A 24,191-nucleotide genomic window follows, 5' to 3' on the forward strand; every position below is an offset into this window, starting at 1 on the left:
TCAACATTGAAAACCCCCTTTGACCTCTGTTGTAGTTCTTCCCCAACGGCAACGCATTCGCCACTGGTTCAGACGACGCCACCTGCCGGCTGTTTGACCTGCGTGCCGACCAGGAGCTGATGGTTTACTCACACGACAACATCATCTGTGGCATCACCTCCGTGGCGTTCTCCAAGAGCGGCCGCCTACTGCTGGCCGGCTACGACGATTTCAACTGCAACGTCTGGGACACTTTGAAGGCCGACCGTGCAGGTAAGGCGCCAGAACAAAGGGGGGAGCTGCGTGGTTGCATTGGTCAGTTTGGGCCGGTTTGAAAATGTGTCAAGGGGTCAATACTTCCATGGCTGCTCCGTTTGATCGGTCAGCAGTAAGTCACTTTGGTGTCAACCCCGTTCAGAAATATGCTGAAGAAATGAACCACATCTGTGCCAGCTGTTGTTTTTAAAGTAAAGCTGATGTTATTGTAATTGTGGATAAACCTGAGAAATGTGGAGAACTACTCTGTAGCATGGTTTTAGCTCTCTTGCTTTTCACTCCTCTTAACACCTGGTCTGTTTCTGCAGAAAGTGGGCGGGGCTGTCAATTGTTTTTTTTTTTGGGTGCCATATTATACAACCAACCATCACGTTGTCCAAACAGCGCAGCATAGTGTCCTGAAGCCCGCTGAGGGAGAGCGAGTACTGAAATATAAATGACTGATTTGTCAGTCTTTTTGATTTGTATTGACCTTCACAGATTGAAAACGTACTAATTAGTCGGCCATGGCGTTGTCATGGCTCCCTTTACAATGCCACATCAGAAATACAGTTAAACTAGAAAGGGAAACTCTGTAGAGCGCAACTCTCGGCCACGTGTGTATCCACCAATCCACGCAACAGATGATGGGCTCGCTCCTCGTCTACACACAAACGCACTCCATTTAAATTCAGAGAACAAGCCACTAGGCGTGCGAGCAAACGCCTCGAGGGGGTCGCACGAAAGGGAGTGGCTGGTTCAAAATTCCCAGTGAGGAGCCAGCGCGCCGTCAATGGCGCTATAAACCACTAAATGTAAGATGGGACCAGGGTGACTCACTGCAACCATAACGGGCATAATGGCGCAGGGGTAGGGAGGGTGCACTGGGAACCACAAGTTTGGCGGTTCGAGCCCCGGCTGCTCCATGTCCCATGTTGAAGTGTCCCTGAGCAAGACACCTAACCTCTAATTGCTCCCCGGGTATTACAAAGTGGTGCATAAAGCATTGCGACTTTACTTGTGGTTATTTGTGCGTATTTGTACGTATGTGCTGCCAGAGTTCTTCCTCCACCACTGAGGGCCTCTTTCCACTGCGATTTTGGTCTTGGCCGTTTGCTGGTGATAAGTTCGATAAGAGCTGTTTTGTTGGGCCACAGTATAGAAGGCGTACGTGTGTGTATGTATATAAAATAAAAAAAATGGCAGCGCAGCAGGCGCCCTTCCCCTTCCCCCCCCCAGCAGCCCTTTGCCCCTGTGGAGCCATGAATACTTTACAGCGATCGATTGTATAGAGTCAGGGATCAGACGAGGCCCACATCTGAGCAGGCTGTTTCAAATACACACACACACACACACACTCATTTGATCCTTTTGGTGGGTGGAATATTGATTCCGCAGCGCAGTGGGTCAGTATTTACCTTCAATTAGTCCTGTGTATTCCCTCTTGTTGTGGTCCAAACCACACAAAGAAAAACACAGCTGGTATCACGACAACAAACATGAAACCTTCACCCCCTCTTCCCCTCCATCAGCTCGTTCCCCATCATTTATCTCCAACACGTTCTGTTATCCATGTCCTTCGTAAGCAAGGCCAAGTTTGTTGCCGCGTCTCAGCCTCTGGCGTCTCTACAGGTGTCCTGGCTGGTCACGATAACCGGGTGAGCTGCTTGGGTGTGACCGACGACGGCATGGCAGTGGCAACAGGGTCCTGGGACAGCTTCCTCAAGATCTGGAACTAGAGTCTGAAGGTAAACGGAGACCTGGCCATTGTTCTGTGATGTGTGAGGGGGGGGGGGCAGCAGCTAGATAGAAGCGGGTCTAGAGTTTGTAGAGACTGCCATCTGGAGGTTGGGAATGAAGGTGCAACATCTAAAACGGAGAGAAACCAAACATGTTATCACGTCGACTACTTTTATCCTGTTAATGTCGCTTCACTGTTCAATGACCAGAGTCTTTTTCTTTGCACAGCTCCAGACATTTTTGGTGATATTGTTTTAGACAATGAATTTGAACACAAGCATAAGTAAAAGGAAGTAAAGTTAATCTATTGTCTGCAGTTGGAGAATATTTGTTCTTATAAGTGCTGATCAAGCAGGAATATACATGTATGATCAACCCTGAATTGAATGATGTGCAGTGGCCGATGACTTGTATAGCTGAATAATGCTGATCATCTCATTACATTCTTTTTGTTTTCCCCAGATGGCATCTGGACTCCAAAGTTGAGTGGAAGACCATTCCAACATCACAATGTTCAATTTTATTGCATATCCATCTTTTCAAAAAACACCATGATACTGACTCCAAACACCCCAAAAATCTGTCAAGGGCAAAAATTCTCTCTCTTCCTCCCCCGTTCTCATTTGAAAGAGCACAATTGTCTTGTCACTCATTCAGCTACGAAAAAGTAAAAACAAAAAAAAAGCCTGAGGAATTCGGTTGAGGGGGAAATTGTGCTTTCCTCCTGTTGGCATGGTCTGGAATTGTATTAAGCCACCTTAAAGGAAACCTTTCCTGTGTCCTCATTACGCACAGGTCTGAGTGAACATGAACGTCATTGAACTCGTACTCGCTTTTTTTTTTTTTTTTGGCAAAGTTTCTTGGCTCTTTTTTTCCTTTTTGATTTTTTTTTTTTTTCGTTAAAGAGAAGTAGATCAGTGAAGCGTTGAGGGTCACAACTTTGTTTTATTTCCTTGTCTTTCCACATTTTAGAGAATGTTTTTAAGTTGAGAGCTAGAAGAACCTCCAGATCATGTCATTTTAAATCCAGCTTTATCCCACTGGAGAACAAAGTGAGAGAATTGAGCTTCAACAGGGAGTCCTCAAGCCACTTCTGGCCCTACTGTATATTTTGTTCCGTGATACTTTTACGGTTTCTTTTTTCCGGTGTAGTCCACAAATCCTTGTTTGCACAAAAATTAAACTTTGCATATATAGAATAATGTCTAAAGTAAAAAAAACAACAAGTTAACTAACCAAGCACACGCTGTTTAGGATGAATGCTCATTTTTGAAATGAAAAAAAAACACAAAAAACAACCATTTTAACCATTCTTACACCTTTTTGTCTGGCGACAGTGTAGAATAATTAAATGAAGATTAACCCATCGGTTCATAATCCACCCCGCCCCTCTTTTTTATTCATTTTTTTTCCTCCTTTAATTTAGTTTCCCCTGGTTTCTGTTGCCCGTGGTTGGGACCGGTGATGTGATTTGGTACCTCCACTTGAGCCCGGTTGCAGTCCGGATGTTTCTCTTTTAACAGAGGTGCCCATTCCGTGCTTGGAAATGCAGTTACTACTCTGTGAATGACATGTTGTATAAATCAATGTTTGAAAATAATGATATTGAAACTTTTTAAGTTAAAAATGAAAAAAAAAGATTTTGGTTGTCTGCCATGGGTGGGTTATCTCTTAGAATCGCATGCTGTAGAATTGCTTAAAAAGGTGCATATGGAATTAAGTCCTTTGATGTTTTTCTTTAAGAAAATAACCTGTTGAATATATCAATACAATGGTATTTATATTTTTCTTTTCCTTTTTTTTCTTCTTTTTTTCCCTTTTGGCTACTCCGTGCATACATGATTCAACTAAAATGTCAAAGCTATGCACATGAGAAGCAAACCCTGCAACATGAAAGGTTACTTGGTCCATACTTGGGAGGGATTCCACAAATTAAGAAGCAACGTAAAATGTTCAAATTGTATACACATGCATACCTACATTCATTCACCTAAACATACACAATCTCAAATGGAACAAATTTTCATTCCTTCTGTAGCAAACAAATTCCACTTACAAAGAAACATTTTATAACAGGTTTTTTTCTGTCCTTTAATAAAAAATGAGAAAAAAAATCTTGCAGCATCTGAATGGCAGAATTTTCTGTTGTTCCTTTCTCCTTGTAAACAGAGACGCTCTTTCTTTAGCAGTAGTGACATTTTTTTTCCATTCTGTTTTTTTTCTCTGCGACATTCTGTACAAAAAATGTGCTGTAATTGTGCGTTAGGCCTGGAGTTGGCAAAAAGTAAAATGAAATAAAAACTATAAAAAATTAATTAAATTCCCTTTTCTCTTTCTCCATCAAATAACTGTAGAGCTCTGCACCCCCACTCTTCCCTTTTCACCTTTTGTATTTAATTTTAAAGTCAGTCAGTGTACAACCGAAAGCTGGATGCAAGATAGAAACTATATTAAAATGTACTGTTATTTAAGATGTAATAAAAAGCAGTTTGAGATGACCTACTGTGTTGAGTGTGATTCACTTAAAGAGGTTACCACTGAAGCTAGAATGTTGCAGACTGTTTGGTTTCCCTGTAATTATGTTCAAGTCAAATAAACAATTTCTTATCCACTGTTGAATCAGCCTGGCGTCACTGTACACTCATTTTCTCATAGTTGCATTGCCATCCAATTATTTCAGCAGTACTTTGCGTTAAACGATTAAATCAAAAGTCCTGTATTTCATTGCTCCGTGCATTTTGAGACTTATTATTCCAAAGGTTTGGATGAACAGGTAGATGTGTCAGCAATGAGCCAGAAGGTGGCGCTATCACACTGTGGCGATCGATTTGTGCCACAAGCAGTCCAATTGAATCATTATCAACTGTGAAAAATCCAGTTTTGTGTGATTCGACATGTCACACATGAAGTTCTATGGAGAGCACTCAATTTGTCACAGGGTTCGTTATGTGCGCATAAATACATGAAAGCCCTCTTTTGTGATTTATTATACAATACGACTAATCGGTAGAACAAACATTGTGAATTCAAGCTCACAAGGGAAACGCCTGTAAAATGATGTTTCCTAGTCATAATGTAATTACATAGTTAATCATTTCCATTTGTTCCAATCAGTGCATTCATTATATATCCTGTTCATCATGACTTTCCGGCCAGCTTGGAGAAGTCGGGCAACATGACGTCGATGAGGAGCGAGGCTGTGATTGGTCGGGTCGTATCCGGAAGTGATGGGCTGACTGTTGACAGGTCTCTTGCAACGTAAGACGTGTGTCACCTAACGTTAACATTATAGAAATTATGGCGAGGCTTTGATCCAACAGCAGTTCGCTGGCCTCCACACTTGTGTCGTCCCGTGTAAGGCTGTGAGTGAAAGGTACTGTTTCCAAACGAGAGGACGGTTTTACGCTCCGCATGCCCAACTATTAGCTAGCCCGCTAACTAGCTTAGCAAGTTAGATTAGTCCGCTCACTGTGAACCCTGCCATCTGGACTCGTCACCCTTTATCCTCTTAACACTCATGTAATGCTGTGCTGGAGGGCTTGTTGCTAAAATTGATAAAATACTGGACATATGCGAGTTGGACAGCAGGCTAACGTTCGCTAACGCGGCTGCTTGGCTTATGTAGCCGTGACATTATTACACAGCTGTAAGTTAACGTTAGCGGTTATGTAACTCTAGCTAAATGACGTCACGTGATTTGTCCAGCTGGCTATCAAACGGTCAGCTCACATGAAGTAACGTTAACTCGTAAAAAATAAACTTAAAATTGACTTTTTTTAAAAACTCTGCTCATTCTTTGAAACTCACTTTTGTTTCGACTTGATACCGACTCTTATTGAACTGACCGGAAGTTCACCGGCTCGCGCGCCACTAACAACGGACGTGCCTCGTCAGTTTGCTCGCAGCCCGGCTGTCTGCGATGGACCGCGGGGAGGAGGTGCGCGTGGAAGCTGCCCCGTACTGCTGCTCCACCTGTGATGGAGGGGAGGCGTCCGGACGCAGCCTGGCGCGTCGCAGCAGAAAGACCCGAAGCCTGAGCAGCTGCTCGGCCGCCAGCTCCTCTGACTACAGGTGCGTGTGGACCGCTTTGTCCGTGAGGACATTTTCCCTTTGTAATGTGGCGTGAGTTGTCTTTTTGTTTGTCTAATCTGATAGGTTTCCTTTTTCGACTGTTCTAATACTAATGTTGTAATATTATTATTAATAATAATAATTGGATAGATGGCTTTAACCACTGGAGTTTAATAGTCATAATACACGCATGTTTTTTTGCATTTTAGCCTTTCTGGTTCCGGCCGGATGACAGAAATACAGTATCTGGTTAATACCCCCACAAGAGATTGTGACATTTCTGTTCCTACAATAATGGAGCATGTCGGTAAATAGCCTTCTGGGATTTTAAAGCCTTTTTGTGTGCCTTAACAAATGCAGTACTACTAACTACTACACTTTACAGCCTCGTTGTTTATACGCTCTCATGCAACCACGGTGCAGGTTGTTTGTGGCCGATATTTTCTTCTGCCAATTACAGCAAACCTCGCCTCGTGCATGTGAATCAGCAGACGTCCCGGTGTCCCTTGTTGTGTCTCACAGGCCTCGTATGACCTAAGCTTTAAGTAACCACGCCTGGATTTGAGGAATTTACGTTTTGGTGTTGTCGTTTATGCACTTTCTATTCAAAGGCTGTTTAAGCTGTTCAACCTGAAACGGGTGTCGCAGTTGAGTTCATCCTAATCTTCTATGGACACTACTTGTTTTCATGAAACTTGGCAGAAGGTCGTTGTGAGGGATTCAGGTAAACAAAAAGCTGTTTAGATTTGTAATAGGGAGGTGATTAATTCTATTGAATTACTTGGCCATGTTACGGTCAGTGACTCATAAATACCAGAGATTAGGGAAGTGGGTTTTCTTTGCTGAACCGTGCGTTGAATCAAACTAATTTTAGATAAAAACCTGACATAAAGAGAATAATAAAACAAGTGACATTACAGGCTTCTCTCTGCTCGCATGTCTTTGAAAAAAAACATTGGTGATAGCATGTGGTATAGACAGAAGCATGTTCACATGCAGTTGTATGTATTTACATTCCTTTTTTACTCCACATTTTAGGGTGTAATTCTGGACTCTTATTTTTTTCAGTCTTCAATGTTGTTCGGGAACTTGGGATCAAAAGAAAATAATTGTTATGTTGATCGGTAATTAAGTTGCAGGTCCGGTTTGTAGTAGACAAACCCTGTGTGGAAAAAGTAATGCTATTTAAATATCAATTGAGATGTGTATCTTTCAACCTCGCTTCTTTTTTTTTTTTTTTTTTTGAGTTTAGAATCAATATTCGTTAAGTCTCTCCCAAGTTTACAGTTAAAGGAAACTTGTACATACGTGAAATGTTTTTACACTTTAAAGCGGCATTAAAAACACTTGATTCACTATTTGGCATTTCTGTTACCTGGTACTTTACATTTAAGCAAAGCGATCAGCTCAAATCATGGCAATTATGTAATATTTGCGAAGGGCCTTGTCTTTATAAAACTGTTGTCCTTCATTTCGTCACTTACTGATAAAGTGTACGTAGAGCACTTGTGATTGATAAAAGTGTTTGCTTTTCTCTAACAAATTGTACGGATACTTTGTACTTTACCGGCAGCTTCTGTTTCCTTAACCTGTGTACCCCTCTGTCCTCCTCTCCTCTAGGAGGCCTCAGTCACTTCATGGACCGAGCCCCGTGACCAAGTTCGGGCCCAAGGCGTGCATGCTGCAGAATCCACACACCGTAATGTGAGTCTCTTCTCATCACAGTGGACGGCTTGACCGCTGAGGTGTTGTTGGGCAGGACTCTGTTGCTCGGTCAGTCGGCACGCTGTTAATGTTAAACCGTTCTTTCCACCATTTTACCTACAGCGGTTAACTTTGAGATGACACATGAACTAAACTTTCCCCATCTTGCATAAATAACACCTGTTGTTAAAAATAGGCCCCCACTCACAGCAGACGCTGTGGAAAGACAAACTACCTGTGTACGAATGGTTGGACCAAGTTCCCATGTAGCTTCAACATCAAGCTTCCCATTTAAAGTAAATGGAATTTAAAGAGAAACTAGATGTGTAGAAAGTGTTAAACATGTGACATGACCAACAAAGACCATTTTAACGCCGTGACAGACCGCCGCCTGCCAGCTACACACCAGCTAACTACTTTAGCAGCACAGTGTGTTGAGCTTCAATATTGGTCAAATCGTTAAAGAAACTGACATCAAACTCACTGTTTACGTATGTACTTGTTATTTTAAAATCTGAGCAGGCAAGTGACTCGAGTCTTACTTGTTCTCTAATGAGTCAATTATTAAAAGCCATTCTCCTTCAAGTGCTAAATACAGCACACTATAGGGTACTGTTTGTTCTAAACATGTTCTTTATGAGAAGCTTATAACCAGCCCAGTGTTGCACTTCAGTTGCTTAATTTCCTCTTATGCAGTCCCCTCCGACGTAGCGGAAACACAAATGCATTCCACCACATGGCAACGTTGCTTTTTCTTTCACTATTTGAACCAAGGCGGTGCTTTATGGCCGTACTAATGCATCAAACATTGCTTATTTTCTCTTGTTTGTTGTTTTTGAATTCAGCAGCATAGACTTACTAACTTTGTTCTGTGGATTTGAACAGGGTTTGATTGTTCGGTTGCGACTTGCACCGGTGAAAAGAATCCGTCCTAATATTAAAGACGAGTTCCCGTCACGCACCTGTCATTCGCAGTCGGCCTCACTTTTGATTTGACGACATGTAAAGTGACTTGGTTTGCCGTGTTTTGGCGCCACGTGTATTATTCTTTGTACTGTTTGAGCAAACGGTGACCACGAGGTTAGCGATGGAGCGAGATGATGATGATGATGATCCTAAACATTCAAACAAGGCAGGCGCTGAGGTGTCAAACCGCCCTGAATCTACTCAGGAGTCAGTGGTGGGAGGTGAGACGGACTGTCGACGCGCTGACGGGCCACAGCCTCCCGACTCCCTCGGCCACATCGCTTGCTCCGCCGCTTGCTTGTTTTCGGGGCAGCGGCCATTGAAGGTTTACTTTGCTCAAAGCTGCTCGACAGGTTAAAAGTAGCAGAACCAGTCGTCTCCCGAGCGCGTCAGTACGTCATGTTCCCCGTTGTTTTCAGGGCGTGTGGTTTTTAATCACGGCAAGATGTGGTCCTGGAGCCACCCACTGGGGTGTGAACGACCCGGGGGGGGGGGGTTCCATGCTTTTTGCCTTCTTTATAAACAAGCACTTTTCCATTTATAATCACATGGCCGATCGCTGCATTCCACCCCACACGTCCTCTGTCCTCATACTTAAGCTCAGTGTTTACTTTATAGACAGCTGTTATTATCCTGTCGTTTTAGATCATTTAAGTGAAATGCAATGCTGTATTAATGGCCCGATTGCCATCAAAGTGTTCCTGCTCGTTTGAGGAACTGCTTTATTGTGTTTCACTAAATCACACCCGTCCCGTAAGGAAAGCCTCTCCTTGAAGTGGGCGTGTCCGACACGGCCGAGTGGGCTGAGCCGAGATAAAGTCAATTTAAAGACGAGTGAGAGCCTTAACTCGGCAGCAGAATGCACCAGGACGGTTTAGTGGTAAGTCCTCGCTGGGACAAATATAGCTACAGTGGATGCAGCCACTGTTCGCCCGTCCCGGAGCCTGACCACAGCGCATGGGGGGGACAAGTGAACTGACTCCGCTGCTCAAGCCGCGTGAAGCAATCGAGGAAGTTGGTAGAATGTAGAAGGAGCTGCTCTGTCAGCCGAGACAGAGTGCCGCTCTCCAGCTGAACGCACCAGACGCTTCATCCTTGTTACATGTGTACAGCCATGAAGTTCCACCAGTGCGTACGTCAGGACGCTCCCGGGAACCTGAGCGAGAACAAAGTTTGGAAATGGTGAGATTATTTTTGCCCAGTCTCTTTTCTCAACAGAGGGGACGTTTGATGTGAAGCAGACGATCGGAGACACTCATAGCAGCGCCTCAGTAGTTCACTCGTTTTGGCTCTGGCTGGAGTCGATTAGGGAACTTGAATGTTGGGCTGATACGTCCCCCCCTGAGGCTGATAATGTGATGCCACGGCTTAATAGTGCCACGTCCAGCCGGTAACACTTGAAGTGTCAATGTCGGCGTGTTGCTGGCTGGTGCTTTCGATGAAAAGGGGGAAGGTCGGGGCGTGGATGCTTTGAGGTGAACAGAGGAGAAATCGTCCGTGAATAGATCACAACCCTCAGCTCGACACCGCTTCAGATGTGAGATGTGCTTTGTGTTCTGTATTTGTATTTGGAGAAGCTTTCATGTTTTACCTGAACATGAAACCGGTTTGATCCCTTAAATTCGGAAGGTATTTCATGTATTTGTATTAGTCTCCACCACCACAGGATTTTTTTTTTGTGTGTGTGTGTGTCTATTGTATTGAGCCTGAGCGCTTGAATATTTGCTGCAGTAGGTGGAGTTGTTTGTCACTTGTGCGGCTGTTCAGAGACATCGGAGCCCAAAAGAACATTTATTTATAAACCTTTACACTAAATCCCCATTTCAAGGCAAATTTAGGGTATCCGCTGGTTTTCACAATAAAACCAAGTCATGAATGTGACGTCGCAAATCGGCCCTCAAACTGTAGAAGTATTTCATGACCAGAGGCAACACTCAACAACTCACAACTCCGCAACAATGTGTGCCACTAAAGCTGAATGCGTTATTTGTTTTCTTGTATAATCTGACCGTTCTTCTTTAGGCTACGTCTCCTCCTTCTCCCGTATCATGTCTGTGACGTCCGCTCATTGGTTCAGCCGCTACCAGCAAGGCTTCAAACGGCAACGTTCCACATGCGAATGTGTGAATGTTGTTGTGTAATGCTGAACATAAGCGGGAGCTACTGGTTGTCATGTAGTGAATTGATTGGTGGGCTGTGTGGACCTTTTGACCATTTAAACCATGCGTGCAGCAACTAAAAAAGTGAACTCTTTAACGGCCCATTATGTGTAACAGCTGTAACTAATGAGAGTAAAGGATCGTTAAATACCAAAATATAAAAATAAGTTTAGACAACTACGATTTGATGAATTACAGCTTTAATACTTTTCAAATTTCCGTACGACCTTTTTTTTTTTTTTTTTTTTTTTTTTTTTTTTTCATGCTTCTGTGCGGTTTAATCATTTTCTTGAGGTGGTTTCCCTCAGAGTTGATCCTTACAACTCGTGGCTCTTTGCTCGCCGCGAATGACGCAAAGCTTTAAGAGCTGACACACTTTCACCCTCCTTTTTTATCCGCAAAGCGGATCTATTTCACACTTCTGTCCATCCACATTAGCATTGTGCCGTTAGCTTCCCTGACCTGCTTGAGGGGTCTGTATCTGTGGCTGGGTGGGCGGGCGGAAGTGCGGCCTTGTCTTTTCCTCCTGAGCTCATCGTTGTGCGTCTGTTGTGTTTTCAGGCACATTCAAGACCCAGCCAGCCAAAGGCTGACGTGGAACAAGCAGCCAAAAAGTGTCCTTGTCATCAAGAAGATCCGCGACGCCAGCCTGCTTCAGCCTTTCAAAGAGCTCTGCGTATTCCTCACCGAGGTAGGAGCACAAATTCACCGACCCCCTCCCACCGTGACGGGGCGGCCGCCAGCAGTGGAAATGATGCCCTGGGTTTCAGGGTGGGAAGTTGCTGAGGGATCAATGGGAACCCAGTTTGTAGGACGCTGTTCTTCTTTCAAAGTTCTTGCTAATCTTGTTTCTGTGTGTGTTTTTTGTAGATGAAAGATTTGATTGTATATGTGGAAAAGAAGGTTCTGGAGGACCCAGCGATTTTGGACGATGAGAACTTTGGGACCATTACTAAGAAATTCTGCACTTTCAGAGATGGTATGAAAACTCATTCAGTCAACTTTGCCATGACTGCATGCACGTTATGTGTACAGAAAGTATTTATACAGCCAAAACAATCAGGAGCTTTGCCCAGATAAGTAAACACTTTAATGTCTCTTTCTCAGATCTTGATGACATCTCCAATCGCATTGACTTCATCATCTGCCTCGGGGGAGATGGGACTCTGCTGTACGCGTCTTCGCTTTTCCAGGTATCCGGCCAGCTGTTCCTCCTGCCGCTTTTTTTCTCCCTTTACTGGTATGACACAACGGTTCCCTTGCTTTGTTTATCTGCAGGAGAGCGTTCCACCAGTTATGGCCTTTCACCTGGGCTCCCTGGGATTCCTGACTCCTTTTAAATTTGACACTTACCAGTCTCAGGTCACCCAAATTATTGACGGTTGGTGACCTCTGTCTTTCTACAGCGTGGACGCTCTTGTTCTGTTTGTGAAACACAAAACACTTGACATATTTGTATTGGTTGTGTGTGTGTGTGTGTGTGTGTGTGTGTAGGTAACGCTGCCATCGTCCTGCGAAGTCGCTTGAAAGTCCGGGTGCTCAAAGAGAGCTGCGAGAAGAAGGCCAGAGTTGACGAAAAGTGCATCGTCCTGACTAATGGGGACACCGAAAGCAGCCGGAAAGCCGCCGAGTATCAGGTAATGGCTGCGCCACGTTGCCGTGGCAACGACCAATTGGATCTCAGTGTGCCCTGTAAACATGACAATCCACCTAAGCCATGTGGTTTCAACATAACGACTCGCCTTACTGCACCGTGATGCTTTTGGGCGGGTTAAATGCATGTTGTGAGAGAAGTACGAAATAAACTCCGTCATCGGCTCCATTACAAGAAACGTAGCTCTGCCTGCAGGTATGAGGTTAATGGGCCGTCTCAGTGTCTGCTTACTGGCACATTCCCATTACGTGTCCGGTTAGACCAGGTGTCTGTGACATCACAACATCGTGTGGCTGCAGGAGTCCGTGACAAACTGGGTAACCTGTGTGTCTTTCAGGTACTGAACGAGGTGGTGGTGGACCGAGGACCCTCTTCGTATCTCTCCAACGTGGACCTCTTCCTGGACGGACACCTCATCACCACCGTGCAGGGAGACGGTGAGTGGACGGACAGGCTGTCCCGATGTTCAGCGGGAAATATTCAGTTTGATTTTGTTTTGTAGAGCTCGAAATCAGTTTCAGAAGAATTGCCCTTCGTTCCTTTGAAATCCGTACACATGCACCCCCCACACCCCCCCCGCGTCTGAGTGAGCGCGTGCACGAGGCAGAAAGTAGACGAGTGTTGCGTGAGGCCGACTGGAGAACCGGTCTGACCGGGACGTTTCACAACAGTAAAATCCCCCTCCGCCCCAACCCAAGTGTACATGTTGAGTTTTGATTGAAATAAGACTTTGTCACTTCTCCATGTGCTTTTTCGAAAAATGCAATAAAGATATTGCAATCACTTTAAAGTAGGCCGGATTGCCTGACAGAAACTAAATGTAAATGTATTCTGTTGGAACAATGGAAATAAAGTTCCATCTGTGCCGAAACATTTGGCAGAACATAGTTTGTGTGTAGTTAGTCTGTTTTGCACTGAATGTCTTTTCAAGATAATAATTAAGTGCAACCTGTGTAAAGTGAGTTAAAATATTTGGCGTGTTTATTTGGAGTTTTACGGGCAACGACCATGTGCAACTCCTGCAAAACAAATGAGCGCCTCGTCCGTCCAAATGAATGCTCGAACAATTGCTAGATTAAAAGTAACCGTATACTTTTGATATTCAATCTATACTATATTGCTGCGAGGAGTCCCACAGGGTGGTGCGACCTACATGTGCTATTGTGTCTCTGTCCCCTCAGGCGTGATCGTGTCCACACCCACCGGCAGCACAGCGTATGCGGTGGCAGCAGGAGCTTCCATGATCCACCCCAACGTGCCGGCCATCATGATAACCCCCATCTGCCCGCACTCGCTCTCCTTTAGACCCATCGTGGTGCCTGCAGGGGTGGAGCTCAAGGTATTTGCACCAACCGTATGAGTCGGTTCGGCAACTGCTTTGTTTAGCGCTGGTTTTACAAAGCTGGGTGCTGTGACACGCAGCACCGGAATTACACTTGTGGACACAAGTGACCTTCTGCTAAAGAATTTGAATCATTGTCCAGAGTGAGTCAGGCAGCTTTTGCAGGATGTTAAAATGTGAATTCTATGTAAAACGTTTGCGGTTTAAGAAAGAGTACACTTCATTTCATGTGCGTCCTGTGACTGTTATTATTGTAGATAATGCTGTCCCGCGATGCCAGAAACACCGCCTGGGTGTCATTCGATGGAAGAAAGAGACAAGAGATCTGCCACGGGGACAGGTTAGTCCACACTAACACCCGGAGACAATGAAGTGGAGCATGACAAAGCCCACAGAGTCCTTAGTAGAGAAGAACCGCCTCGACCCTTCTATGTAACCGCACCGGCCTGCTTAACGCGCGTGAGCCAGGTTTCTTTCTTTGCGTATCTTATCTAGAGATCACCTTTCTGATTCTAGAAACAAGCTACCCTTGTTTTTGAGTCTCTGAAGCTTTTTTACTTTGAGAACTGTTCAGTGTTGCTTTAGGAGGAAGTTGCGTCGCTCTCATGTTGACACCGTCTTTGGTTTCCTTGATTGCAAGTACCTGGACTTCTGCTTCTTCCCCCCCCCGCAGCAACTGTGACTCAAAATCGGAACTTTCTAATCTTTCTTTTCTTTTTCTTTTTTCTTCCCGTACCAGCATTACCATCACCACTTCCTGCTTCCCTGTTCCCTCCATCTGTTTCCGTGACCCGGTCAATGACTGGTTCGAGAGCCTGGCCCAGTGTTTGCACTGGAATGTGAGGAAGAAGCAGAACCACATTAGCTCGGAGGACGAGGAGTTCTGAGGCGCCAGTCTCTAAAGCACCCTTTAGTCTTTGGTTAAACCTACCCAAAAAACCATTCTTCATTTTTCATCTTAACAGTTCAATTTATTTAACTTGTATTTCAAAATGCCCTTTCAACAGGAACTCTATTTTATTTTACAATGCTAATTGCCCCCAGCTGACCTGTCGTGTGCTCGCGTGCGTTTTCATTAATACTCCCAATCAAAGTGCAACGCCGCCGCCGCTGCTGCTGCGAGCCTTATTTACATAACGCCACAGAGAGAAGAAGCTTATCTACAGTCTATTGTGTGAGAGGTGAGGACAGAGACTGGGGACAATTCCAATCTTGAATGATGTTTTCTTTTTTTTTCTTTTTTTCTTTAAGTAGAATTTATTCTAAAAAAAATACATTTGAAAAAGGGGTTTTTCAGATTCAAATAAATATAAATCGTAATATTTCATTAAAAATAGTTTTTAAGGAGTCTGTAAAATACCCTAGAAGATATTCTGACCTGTTCTAATGTGTAAACGCGTTTTGAATGGCGACTATTTGAATGGCGTTTGTTGTTTTCCTTCCTGCATCCCTTGCAAACTGTTGATGAAATCCAAAAGCAGTTTGAAGGGTTGGTGGTTCGTCCAGTAATCTGGAGGAATGCGAGACTTCGGAGGAACTTGGACTAAAGGTCGTTGGTGGACGACCGTTGCATTAGTCTGAAAAACGGCAGGGACACATCTAGTACTTTATAAACAAGTTAATTCCTACAGCAGAGGTTAAGGATTTTTTTTTCTAAAGCTCTTTCTAAAAATGAATGACAGAAATGGTGTTACACATTTTTTAGTTGCATCTCGGGGGGGGGAGCTGATTTACAGGATATCTACATGGCTTTAGTGACCCAAATGCACAGACTGTGCCTTACACACGCGTATCATTACTTTATAGGAATGTCATTTTGGTTTACATCACGGTGACGTCGTCACGCACTTCATGTGATTTGTGGATTTTCATTGTAGCCGCGTGTTGACTGTTGTCTTTGCCGTCTGCTGCACACGACACCAGGTTGGGTTATTCAGTACGCGATGACTCCCCTCTTTTGCAGTCATGTAGTCCTTGCGGTGGATTGTACAGCAGGAGGAATCATTCCAGGTCCCATTTCTTCAGTGTCTTTAACGTCTGTTTTTATAAAAAGCCATTTAAGCCATAGCTGAACTCTGTAGGTTTTATAGACAATGTCTGTGGGCTGCGGGGGATTTAAAGAAGGATTTTCTGTTGTGTTTTTTTTTTTGAGTTTGTCCACCGCTACGTCTCTGCCACTGTGTAGTCTTTTTCTGAAACGTGCGGCTGATCTGTTCACATGTTTGTTAATAATACGTATATACACATTATAAACTGGCTCAACTAAACGTGTCCGATGGAAAACATGAAGACGGTGTCACCTGTTAGTGTAACGGTAACTAAAGTGGACCAACTGAGTTGTGAAAGGCAATCATTCCTTTAACTCAGCATGTATGTATATATTGTATGGGACGCTTGAGTAAGATGGGTTTTGTAAAGTCAATATGTCTATTAATCAGTTTACAATGTACAATTGCTAAAAATAAATATTTGATACTTTTTTTACATTAATAAACTGTATAATTAATTAATTTTGGCAGTCCGGCTACATTTCTAGAAGCACTTCTACATTCTAAATGCTTTCCAGGATAACTTGATATCTAGTTTTCTGAAGTACTGCAACCCAAGAGTCAAGAGCTGATGGGGGAGGCCAACAGCCAACAACAGCAAAAATAACAGCTTTTACTTGTGGCTGGAATTGTCAACTCTTCTAACCCACTTTTGTAAGTTTTTCTAATGCTATTTTTTCCCAGAGTACTTTAATAAACCACATGTAGCTAGGGAGTGTGTGGCCTCCTGTATGATCATTGTGCTTCACTCCAAGAACCAGAAACAAAGTGGTTCATGGATGTAACTCCCTCTGCAAGTAGGCACAACCAAAAAGTTCTAAAGGACAACACTTGACAGTCCAGACAGACGCAGGCCGCACAAAGACGAGGGACGGGGGGAACTAGTCCGGGCCGACGGGTAATCACACAGGCAGAAACACACAAGGGTCAAAGGGAAGCTACCTGACAGGAGGAAAAGGTGATTCATTCAACCAAACGGCACAAATAAAGACTGCTGATAAATGGATGGTGTGTCTGCAGTGCTGTCGCTCTGAGCGCCGAGGTTTAGTCATGATGGTCATAAAGAATCCTTCTGTGAAACCAAAGGGAATTTGGACCTTCGTGAGAGTCCGCTTTCCCAATAATGATGTCTTGGGACACGTGAATAGTCATTAATGACTGCTAATAAAGCATGGCAAGTTGAAGCAGGGCTTTTATAAGGACCTTTGGGGAATTAATGGCAAAAACGTGTTTTGTGTGTAGGGTTAACTTGAAAATACTACAAATTTTAAAAATGAGAATTGAAACGAGTTTTTTGAAAGTAACATAAGGCTAGAAATATGTTCTATGTGTCTCTATACACGGACACTTGTCCATTTCAGTCTGTTGGACTCTGATCTTTACATTACTTGAAATAAATCTGGCTGACAAGATCTATTTGTGTCAATAGTTGTTCTGCGGCTCTAAAGAGCTGCTCTGCAGGGCAGAAATGCTTCAGCCAGTCCAGTGTTTGTGAGTGAATGCTTAGGATATTTTATGTGATTGACAGAACCAGTTATTCCTGAACATGCAGGTGTTAAGTGGACGTTAAGGAATACTCAGATTGTTGTAGATGCCACTAATCCCGGCAAGTGGACCTCTGCTTTTACCAGCAAACACCAGTTCTGCCCACAGACATCAGATTATTCATCCTGTGCAAATCTGGTTCTGGAAAAGCTCGTCCAGTCAGGGAAAAGTTTAAAGTATTAACAGACCTGTATTACAAACCACAGGAAAGAACAAGAAAAGACAAGGATGCAATTGGTTGTTGAGGTTTTCCAGTGGTTTTGGAGCATGAAAAGACAGTATTTTTTCGGTTGACTTGCTTTGACCAATAAAAACATTCTATTTTTTACAATCCCACAATTTTTTGAAACCCTAAATGAACACTAAACAATTATCTTCACATTTAGTACCAGTTCATCGGTGTTTTCTGCCCCCCAGTGGTTTTAGTGCAAATCTGCACATCCTGCGCACTGTTAACGTATCTAGTTAAATGATCCTCTTAGTTGAGGAAGTGAACCCAATAATTTAACAGATTCTGAATGATCATTTCCCCTTTGTGCAAAAGTACACCACAAATGAACAAGCCAACAGATCTTAATGGTGATACTCGCGTTATTGATATAGTAATGCAGGATATTATATTCTTCTTATTCAACTGCATAGTACGCAACCTTATGAGTGTCGTTGTCGTGGCAGTGCAGTTGTCCACTAAAATAAATACATTTAATAACTTACATAGTAGTAGTTTGTAACAACGTATGTCATACTTTATCTATACATTCTGCATTATTGTCCAGTGGCAGCTGGAACTGAAACAAGCCGCAATGAGTTATACCGGAAACGTAGTGAATGTGTCTTGCAAAGTAAAATATCATTCTTAAGAAAGAGCCGAACGTCACAGAGCTCGAACTGCGTGCAATGAGTTTGGACCCGAACTAAACTTTTCCATGTGTCACCCAACATGTGCGAGCAATTGTGTAACCTGGACTAAACGTAACCCGCGACGTGTGGTTTTATTTTGAAGGGCCCCGCCGGAGTTGTGTTTTTCCGGCTAATCTTGACGCGGCGCATTGGTCGCCAGCAGCCACGTCTGCGAGTCAGCTGCACGGATTCCCGACCCAGATAACGCAGACAAACAGCGCCTGTTCGTTTAGAGTCACCGTCGAGGACAATGGCGCACGACGCGACCGGCTCTGTCGTCTCCGCGGACCTCGAGCTCATGCTAGCGGCTAGCTAACATGCTCGGGCCACTTCCTGTTCCCCTCCGCTCCGCGCCGCCTCGTTCGCCGGCTGCGCGCAGCGTAGTTCACTCCCAAGTTGAAGCAACCCAACAGGTGAGTTTTTATTGTTTTAATTTGGGGTTTGCGTTCAATCCGGATTCTTGGCGGTCTCGCTTCTTCCCACGCGGAGTTTACCGCGCGTGTTGTTTTCATTAGCAGCCGAGGAGCCGCGTGCGTGTGACACAGTTTCAACAATGACGCGACGCAGCAGCTGAAGTCCGGAATGAATAGAAACGTTACCACACACGTCACTACTATTTTGTTATCTGACGTTAATATATTCCCTCTGTGTTGTGGGTTTGATGATGCTGAAGGGCGACGGGGCAATAATGTCTGTGGGGCAGAAGTTGTTTTCAAGTAGGAATTGACTTGTTTCTATGCACTGATGGCTGCAAGTAAACGTGCGTTCATTCACGGTTTGCATAATATATGATTGGAGGATGATTGTGTGTCTTTTTGTGTGTGTGTGTTGTTGCAGCAGAGGACCGGGGACTCCAGGACATAAAGCACCTGAGGCCTTTTGACGCGGGACTGACACAGCGGCCGCTTTCCTAGAAACAATCCAAAGATGGACTAAGACATTTAAAAAAAAAAAAAACTCATCCAACCGCCACCTGCCTCCCGCCTGTCGTGGCCCCTGGGGGCCCCACTGGCGGTAAGGCGGGATGCCGTGCTGCAAGCAGACCGCTTTACACCCGCTATGGCGCCTGCTGTCCCCCCTCCGCACCCACCAGGTGGGGGTGTCCCGCAGCGAGAGCCTGCCGGGGGAGCAGATGCTGAAGCTCACCGTCACGGAGACGACGGTGATGGAGGCGGAGTCCGGCGTGTGGAACTGGCGCTCCCTGGCCTACCTGGGCCTCTGGTACCTATTCAGCTTCTGCACGCTGTTCCTCAACAAGTACATCCTGTCGCTGCTGGAGGGGGAGCCCAGCGTGCTGGGTAAACGCCAAGGACACACATGAGACCTAAAGGAAGCGGGACACTTTGTTGCAACGTTATTGCCCTCTTTGTTTGTTTTTGTGACATTTCATAGAAGCGATTAGCAGGGTAAACTCTTTATGTGTACATCTTTACTGCACACAATGAGTCGTACGGTTTTCTTCCAGATGTGGACTTGCGGAAACATTCAGCTGCCTGAGATATTTAATCCGTGTCAGTGAGCTACCAAGTTGTAGAAATAACATTTTAAGCATTTTCCAAGTTCCTCTCATAGTAGTAGAGAAGACGACAGGCAATTTGTCACTTGTGCAAAATTACATTACAGATCATTTAACTGACGCTTTTATCCAAAGCGACTTAAATTACATTTTTAATTCATGGCTTTTTACATTTTTGCCCAGTGAGCAATTAGGGGTTATGTGTCTTGCTCAGGGACACTTGGGACATGGCGCAGCTGGGACTCGAACCACCAACCTTGGGGTTCCCCTCTCTACCTCTGCGCCGCGACGACCCATCCGTCACATTTTATGACCATGTAACATACTAGTGTTAGTTTTGATCCCGTTGAAGTGAAGTTGTTGTTTGTTGCTGCTGCTCAGGCGCCGTGCAGATGCTTTCCACTACGGCCATCGGCTTCCTGAAGATGTGTGTTCCCTGCTGCCTGTACCAGCACAAGTCCAGAGCCGAGTACCCCCCCAACTTCATCATGATCATGCTGTTTGTTGGGCTCATAAGGTGGCTCCTCTCTTTACCAAGTCATTTCAGTCATAAAGTAGTGTTGAGTTGCTGACAGATTTATTAATTAAGCGCTGACACTATTTTGTCTTCACAAAAAGTCCCTTATTCACGTCTCCTTTTATGTGCATTTGTCAGGTTCACGACGGTGGTTCTGGGCTTGGTGAGCCTTAAAAATGTGGCGGTGTCTTTTGCGGAGACGGTGAAGAGCTCGGCACCCATCTTCACCGTCATCATGTCCAGGCTGATCCTCGGGGAGCACACAGGTAGAGGACACGCGTTCAGGTCTGTGTATAGGGGGCAGAACATGTCGGCACAGCAGCACTTTTGGGGAGATTTGAATGTCTATCACTTGATCCGAAGGGGGTAAGGAAGAAATAGAGTGCCGTCGCTGTACAGACTCCGCTCGGGCTTTGAGCAGACGTGTCGAGGCGTTACTCATTTTAATGCCGTATCTAAAACCAGTTTATTTCCCAACACTGATCGGTCATTGTCACCTTCTGTTGGCAGCGACGCTGGAAATACGGGCCCGCCTTAGGAGCGCGCCGAGGGACCAGGGTGTTGTGTTGTGTGTGTGATGGAGTCGTTGTGTGTGCAGGGCTGCGGGTGAACCTGTCGCTGTTCCCCGTCATGGCGGGCCTGGCCCTGTGCACGGCCACGGAGATCAGCTTCAACATGCTGGGCTTCTCCGCCGCCCTCTCCACCAACATCATGGACTGGTACGGCAGCGCCCGACGACCACCTCCCCCAAACCCACCGCCCCGCGATGCTTTGTTTAACCCTCTTGTGTCCGATTTCAGTTTGCAGAACGTTTTCTCCAAAAAGCTGCTGTGTGGGGAGCGTTACAGGTTCAGGTAAAAGACTCCCGCCTCATAACGGCACATTATTTGAATTGGGCGCCATCAAACTCTTGTTATAAAAGCGTTTTTCAGCCCCGCAGAGCTGCAGTTCTACACCAGCGCCGCCGCGGTCGTCATGCTTATACCTGCCTGGGCGTTCCTCTTGGTAGGTCCACAATTTACTCTTCCCGCCAACCAAGTGAATTCGCAGTACACACACCTGAGGTCTGTCGTCACTTGGAATAACAAACGGGAGGACTTTGCCAAGTTCTGTCAGGTGTTGGACTAAACCATACGGGGGGGAGAGGGTTGTGTTTGACATGCTGCTTCCCTTTTGCGTCCAGGACTTCCCGGTGATCGGCAAGAGTGGTCGCAGCTTCATCTTCGACCAGCACATCGTCCTGCTGCTGCTGCTCGACGGCTGCCTGTTCCACCTGCAGAGCGTCACTGCCTACGCGCTCATGGGGCGGATCTCCCCAGTAACCTTCAGGTCAGCCACGCTTAGAACGCGGCTCTGACATCTGTGACATTGAGTCTCTTCCTGTTACTCTAGTCCCAACCGGCATGAACCAGCTGCACTGGTTGGTGTCCCATTAAAGCTAGATAATTATGCACTTGTGCATCCTGTCTCAGATGAACCGCATCGGTATCAATCCCTTCTTATCTTGGTACAGAGTTCAGGTGAGATTGAGCAGCACGCTGTAAACGTTTTAGTATCCAATAAGACAAACCCTCCTCTCTCCCTCAGCGTGGCCAGCACCGTCAAACACGCCCTGTCGGTGTGGATGAGCATCCTCGTGTTCAGTAACCAGATCCACTTCCTCAGCGCCATCGGCACCTTCCTCGTCTTCATCGGGGTATTTTTGTACAACAAGGCCAGGCAGCACCAGAGGGCCTCCTTCCACGCTGCGGCTGCAGAGCAGGACCGCAAACCGCTTCTGCACGACGCGAGCGCCCGAGCTCCTCCGTCGCACATGGGACCCGGGACCCGCCACCAAAGCGCTGCCTGAAATGGGATCGCGGTGGTGGACAAAAACCATTTTCCCGCGAGGATGACTGGGCGTTTGTTTGTCCTTCGCCGGGGTCGCGCGCCGCAGTCAAAGAGGACCCGCTGACTTGTTCCAGAGCGCGGTTTTGCGTTCTCACGCGCCCTCGATCCTTTGCTGTCTGATCAGGGGGGGAAGCTCAGGGCCTCCGTCTGCTTTTTGGAGGAAGAACTTTCTTTTGTATTCCACAGTGTGCTGGTTCCGTTGCTCAGCAGCTGCTAAATCAGTCAAAATGCCTGAATATTTTTCAACCGTTGAAGCTGTAAGATTTTAATTCTGTGCCGACACTGTATCATAAAATGTCAGATTGTACTGCGGAGCCGCGGTGGCCGACGCTTTGACTTTGCCGTTTGACACAGTTGACAAGTGTTGAACATGTGAAAGCCACATACTGCATTCAATGAATGCTCATCCTCCAAGTACGGCGTGTGTTTATGTACATGCGTTTCATTTCCTTTTGTAAGAGGCCTCTCTCTCCGCCCAGTGCATGCTGGGAAAGCAGCCTTCAATAGGAAAAGGGCCATAGGGAATGAACGGCGTTGCAGACAACACATTCATTCAATCTTTCAGAAGAAACGGTTTAATACAACGTTGGTTTTATTTTCGTGGTCGTCTACAGAACAACCTACTTTACTTGCGGCGGTTGTTTGCGGTCAATCTTTTCGTGCTGCGGAGGATTGTAGAGCACGTTTCAAATGCAATCACCGTTGGTTCTTCCACCCTAAGGAGTAGAATTGGGTGGTGGAGCTGCTTGTTTAGAAGCCGTTCGATGGTCGTGCAGCGTTATTACCGCAAAGAACCGGACCAACGGGCTGAAAAACAAAAAGAATCCCTGTGTGTAATGTTAGTTTTCATCAAAATGGATCAAACCACTGTTCATTCCCTGCAGTACGAGTCTGTGTACAACCGGCGCCACTAATGAAAACGGACCAATCCGCCGCGATGTCCTCAGTCTGAACATCGCATCATGTGGAGTATTTTAGGAACGCTCTACTCAGTCTTTGTTTGTTTTAATGTGATCAGATGAGTTGTTTTGGACTGACTCAAAACATTATTATTATTTCCTGTTATTCTGGGAATTTTTCTATTTGAAAAGAGCTCATCAACTCATGTCTGCGGTTCAATGTGATATTGACGGACTAGAATAGCATCTTTTTACACCTTTTTTAATTCGTTGGAATGCTGCCTCGAATGTGAACTCAAGATATACAGATTTACTTTTGTTGTGCGTTTGTCATTGACGTTCACAGGTTCTTGGGAACGTGCAAATCAATTATGTAGAAAATATTGTCCAATGGTTGTTGATGCAGATGCAATGATGTTTGATGGAGAAAATTAAAAGGAAGTATTTTCACATTGTGGAAACTTTTGTTGTTTTCTTGGGTAACAGCGATTTCACGTTGCATTACTGACTTCGATACACACGAATTATATCCAATTCAGATGCCCGTATTCTTCGACTTCTATGGGCAATGAGAACAAAGTCTCTAAAAGCAGCACTATATATATTTTTTTGAAGCATTTTATTTCTTGAACATATAGACATTAAAAAAATAAAAAAAATTAAAAATCAACATAGACATAGACCACAAAATTAGAAAAGTCACCTTTTGTTCAAGAAAAGGAGTAGAGGGAAGCAAAAGCTTATAGATACCCACCCCTATCTTATCCATATTCTTAATTAGTATATATTACTTTGAAGATTAATATCATACATACACACACTCTCTCACACACACACGCACGCACGCATACTCACACACACAAATAAATACAATTTAAATTTCCGTCACTGAATATTTTCACAGATCTCATATTTGGCTAATATGTATAATTTATAATTATAAATAATTTTATTATTTATTGAAATAAGACTAACTGCGTTGGGCGACTCAATGAATACGTAGCTG

The 24,191-nt window shown here is 44.9% G+C and overlaps 3 protein-coding genes across 13 annotated transcripts in view; all 3 read left to right on the top strand.

Annotated features, from left to right (window-relative positions):
- The window catches only part of gnb1a (guanine nucleotide binding protein (G protein), beta polypeptide 1a), a 30,138-nt gene extending 25,666 nt beyond the window's left edge, over positions 1-4,472 (top strand). For all 5 annotated transcript variants that reach the window (XM_040193365.2, XM_040193367.2, XM_078084824.1 and 2 more), the window contains exons 9-11: positions 36-252; positions 1,867-1,982; positions 2,437-4,472. In XM_040193365.2, coding sequence (XP_040049299.1) covers positions 36-252; positions 1,867-1,973 — 324 coding nt within the window. In that variant the 3' untranslated portion in view covers positions 1,974-1,982; positions 2,437-4,472. The remainder of the gene's footprint in view (positions 1-35; positions 253-1,866; positions 1,983-2,436) is intronic.
- Positions 4,473-5,118: 646 nt separating this feature from the next.
- Positions 5,119-16,382, top strand: nadka (NAD kinase a). 6 transcript variants are annotated; one of them, XR_013451480.1, is made up of 12 exons: positions 5,119-5,232; positions 5,869-6,045; positions 7,666-7,749; positions 11,436-11,565; positions 11,745-11,853; positions 11,982-12,067; positions 12,153-12,255; positions 12,369-12,511; positions 12,866-13,026; positions 13,132-13,867; positions 14,128-14,210; positions 14,610-16,382. XR_013451480.1 is itself a non-coding variant. In XM_040193344.2 (12 exons), exons 1-12 carry the CDS (start codon positions 5,150-5,152, stop codon positions 14,755-14,757), a joined length of 1,404 nt encoding a protein of 467 aa, XP_040049278.1. In that variant the 5' UTR covers positions 5,119-5,149; the 3' UTR covers positions 14,758-16,382. The 6 variants fall into 6 exon arrangements, 5 of the variants coding, with proteins under 5 accessions (XP_040049278.1, XP_040049279.1, XP_077940964.1 ...); XM_040193344.2 differs by having other exon boundaries at positions 12,866-12,965; positions 13,710-13,867; XM_040193345.2 differs by having other exon boundaries at positions 5,171-5,347; positions 12,866-12,965; positions 13,710-13,867.
- Positions 16,383-18,468: 2,086 nt separating this feature from the next.
- Positions 18,469-23,646, top strand: LOC120829332 (solute carrier family 35 member E2A). 2 transcript variants are annotated; one of them, XM_040193357.2, is made up of 9 exons: positions 18,469-18,776; positions 19,201-19,661; positions 20,261-20,396; positions 20,535-20,662; positions 20,995-21,115; positions 21,197-21,250; positions 21,329-21,401; positions 21,580-21,725; positions 21,984-23,646. In XM_040193357.2, the coding sequence occupies exons 2-9, from the start codon at positions 19,388-19,390 to the stop codon at positions 22,243-22,245; spliced, it is 1,194 nt and encodes a 397-aa protein (XP_040049291.2). In that variant the 5' UTR covers positions 18,469-18,776; positions 19,201-19,387; the 3' UTR covers positions 22,246-23,646. The 2 variants fall into 2 exon arrangements, with proteins under 2 accessions (XP_040049291.2, XP_077940980.1); XM_078084854.1 differs by having other exon boundaries at positions 18,475-18,776; positions 19,201-19,769.
- Positions 23,647-24,191: the final 545 nt, after the last annotated feature.

This window comes from Gasterosteus aculeatus, chromosome 2, assembly GCF_964276395.1.
Source record: "Gasterosteus aculeatus chromosome 2, fGasAcu3.hap1.1, whole genome shotgun sequence".
Lineage (NCBI taxonomy): Eukaryota > Metazoa > Chordata > Actinopteri > Perciformes > Gasterosteidae > Gasterosteus > Gasterosteus aculeatus.

Bases quoted from the DNA above. Each gene is read 5' to 3' on its own strand.
- nadka (XM_040193344.2), top strand. From the start codon at position 5,150: ATGACGTCGATGAGGAGCGAGGCTGTGATTGGTCGGGTCGTATCCGGA. The intron at 12,512-12,865 runs GTAATGGCTGCG...TGTGTCTTTCAG, and splicing joins GGAAAGCCGCCGAGTATCAG to GTACTGAACGAGGTGGTGGT. The intron at 12,966-13,709 runs GTGAGTGGACGG...CTGTCCCCTCAG, and splicing joins CACCACCGTGCAGGGAGACG to GCGTGATCGTGTCCACACCC.
- LOC120829332 (XM_040193357.2), top strand. From the start codon at position 19,388: ATGCCGTGCTGCAAGCAGACCGCTTTACACCCGCTATGGCGCCTGCTG. The intron at 20,397-20,534 runs GTGGCTCCTCTC...TGCATTTGTCAG, and splicing joins CTGTTTGTTGGGCTCATAAG to GTTCACGACGGTGGTTCTGG. The intron at 21,251-21,328 runs GTAAAAGACTCC...AGCGTTTTTCAG, and splicing joins GGGGAGCGTTACAGGTTCAG to CCCCGCAGAGCTGCAGTTCT.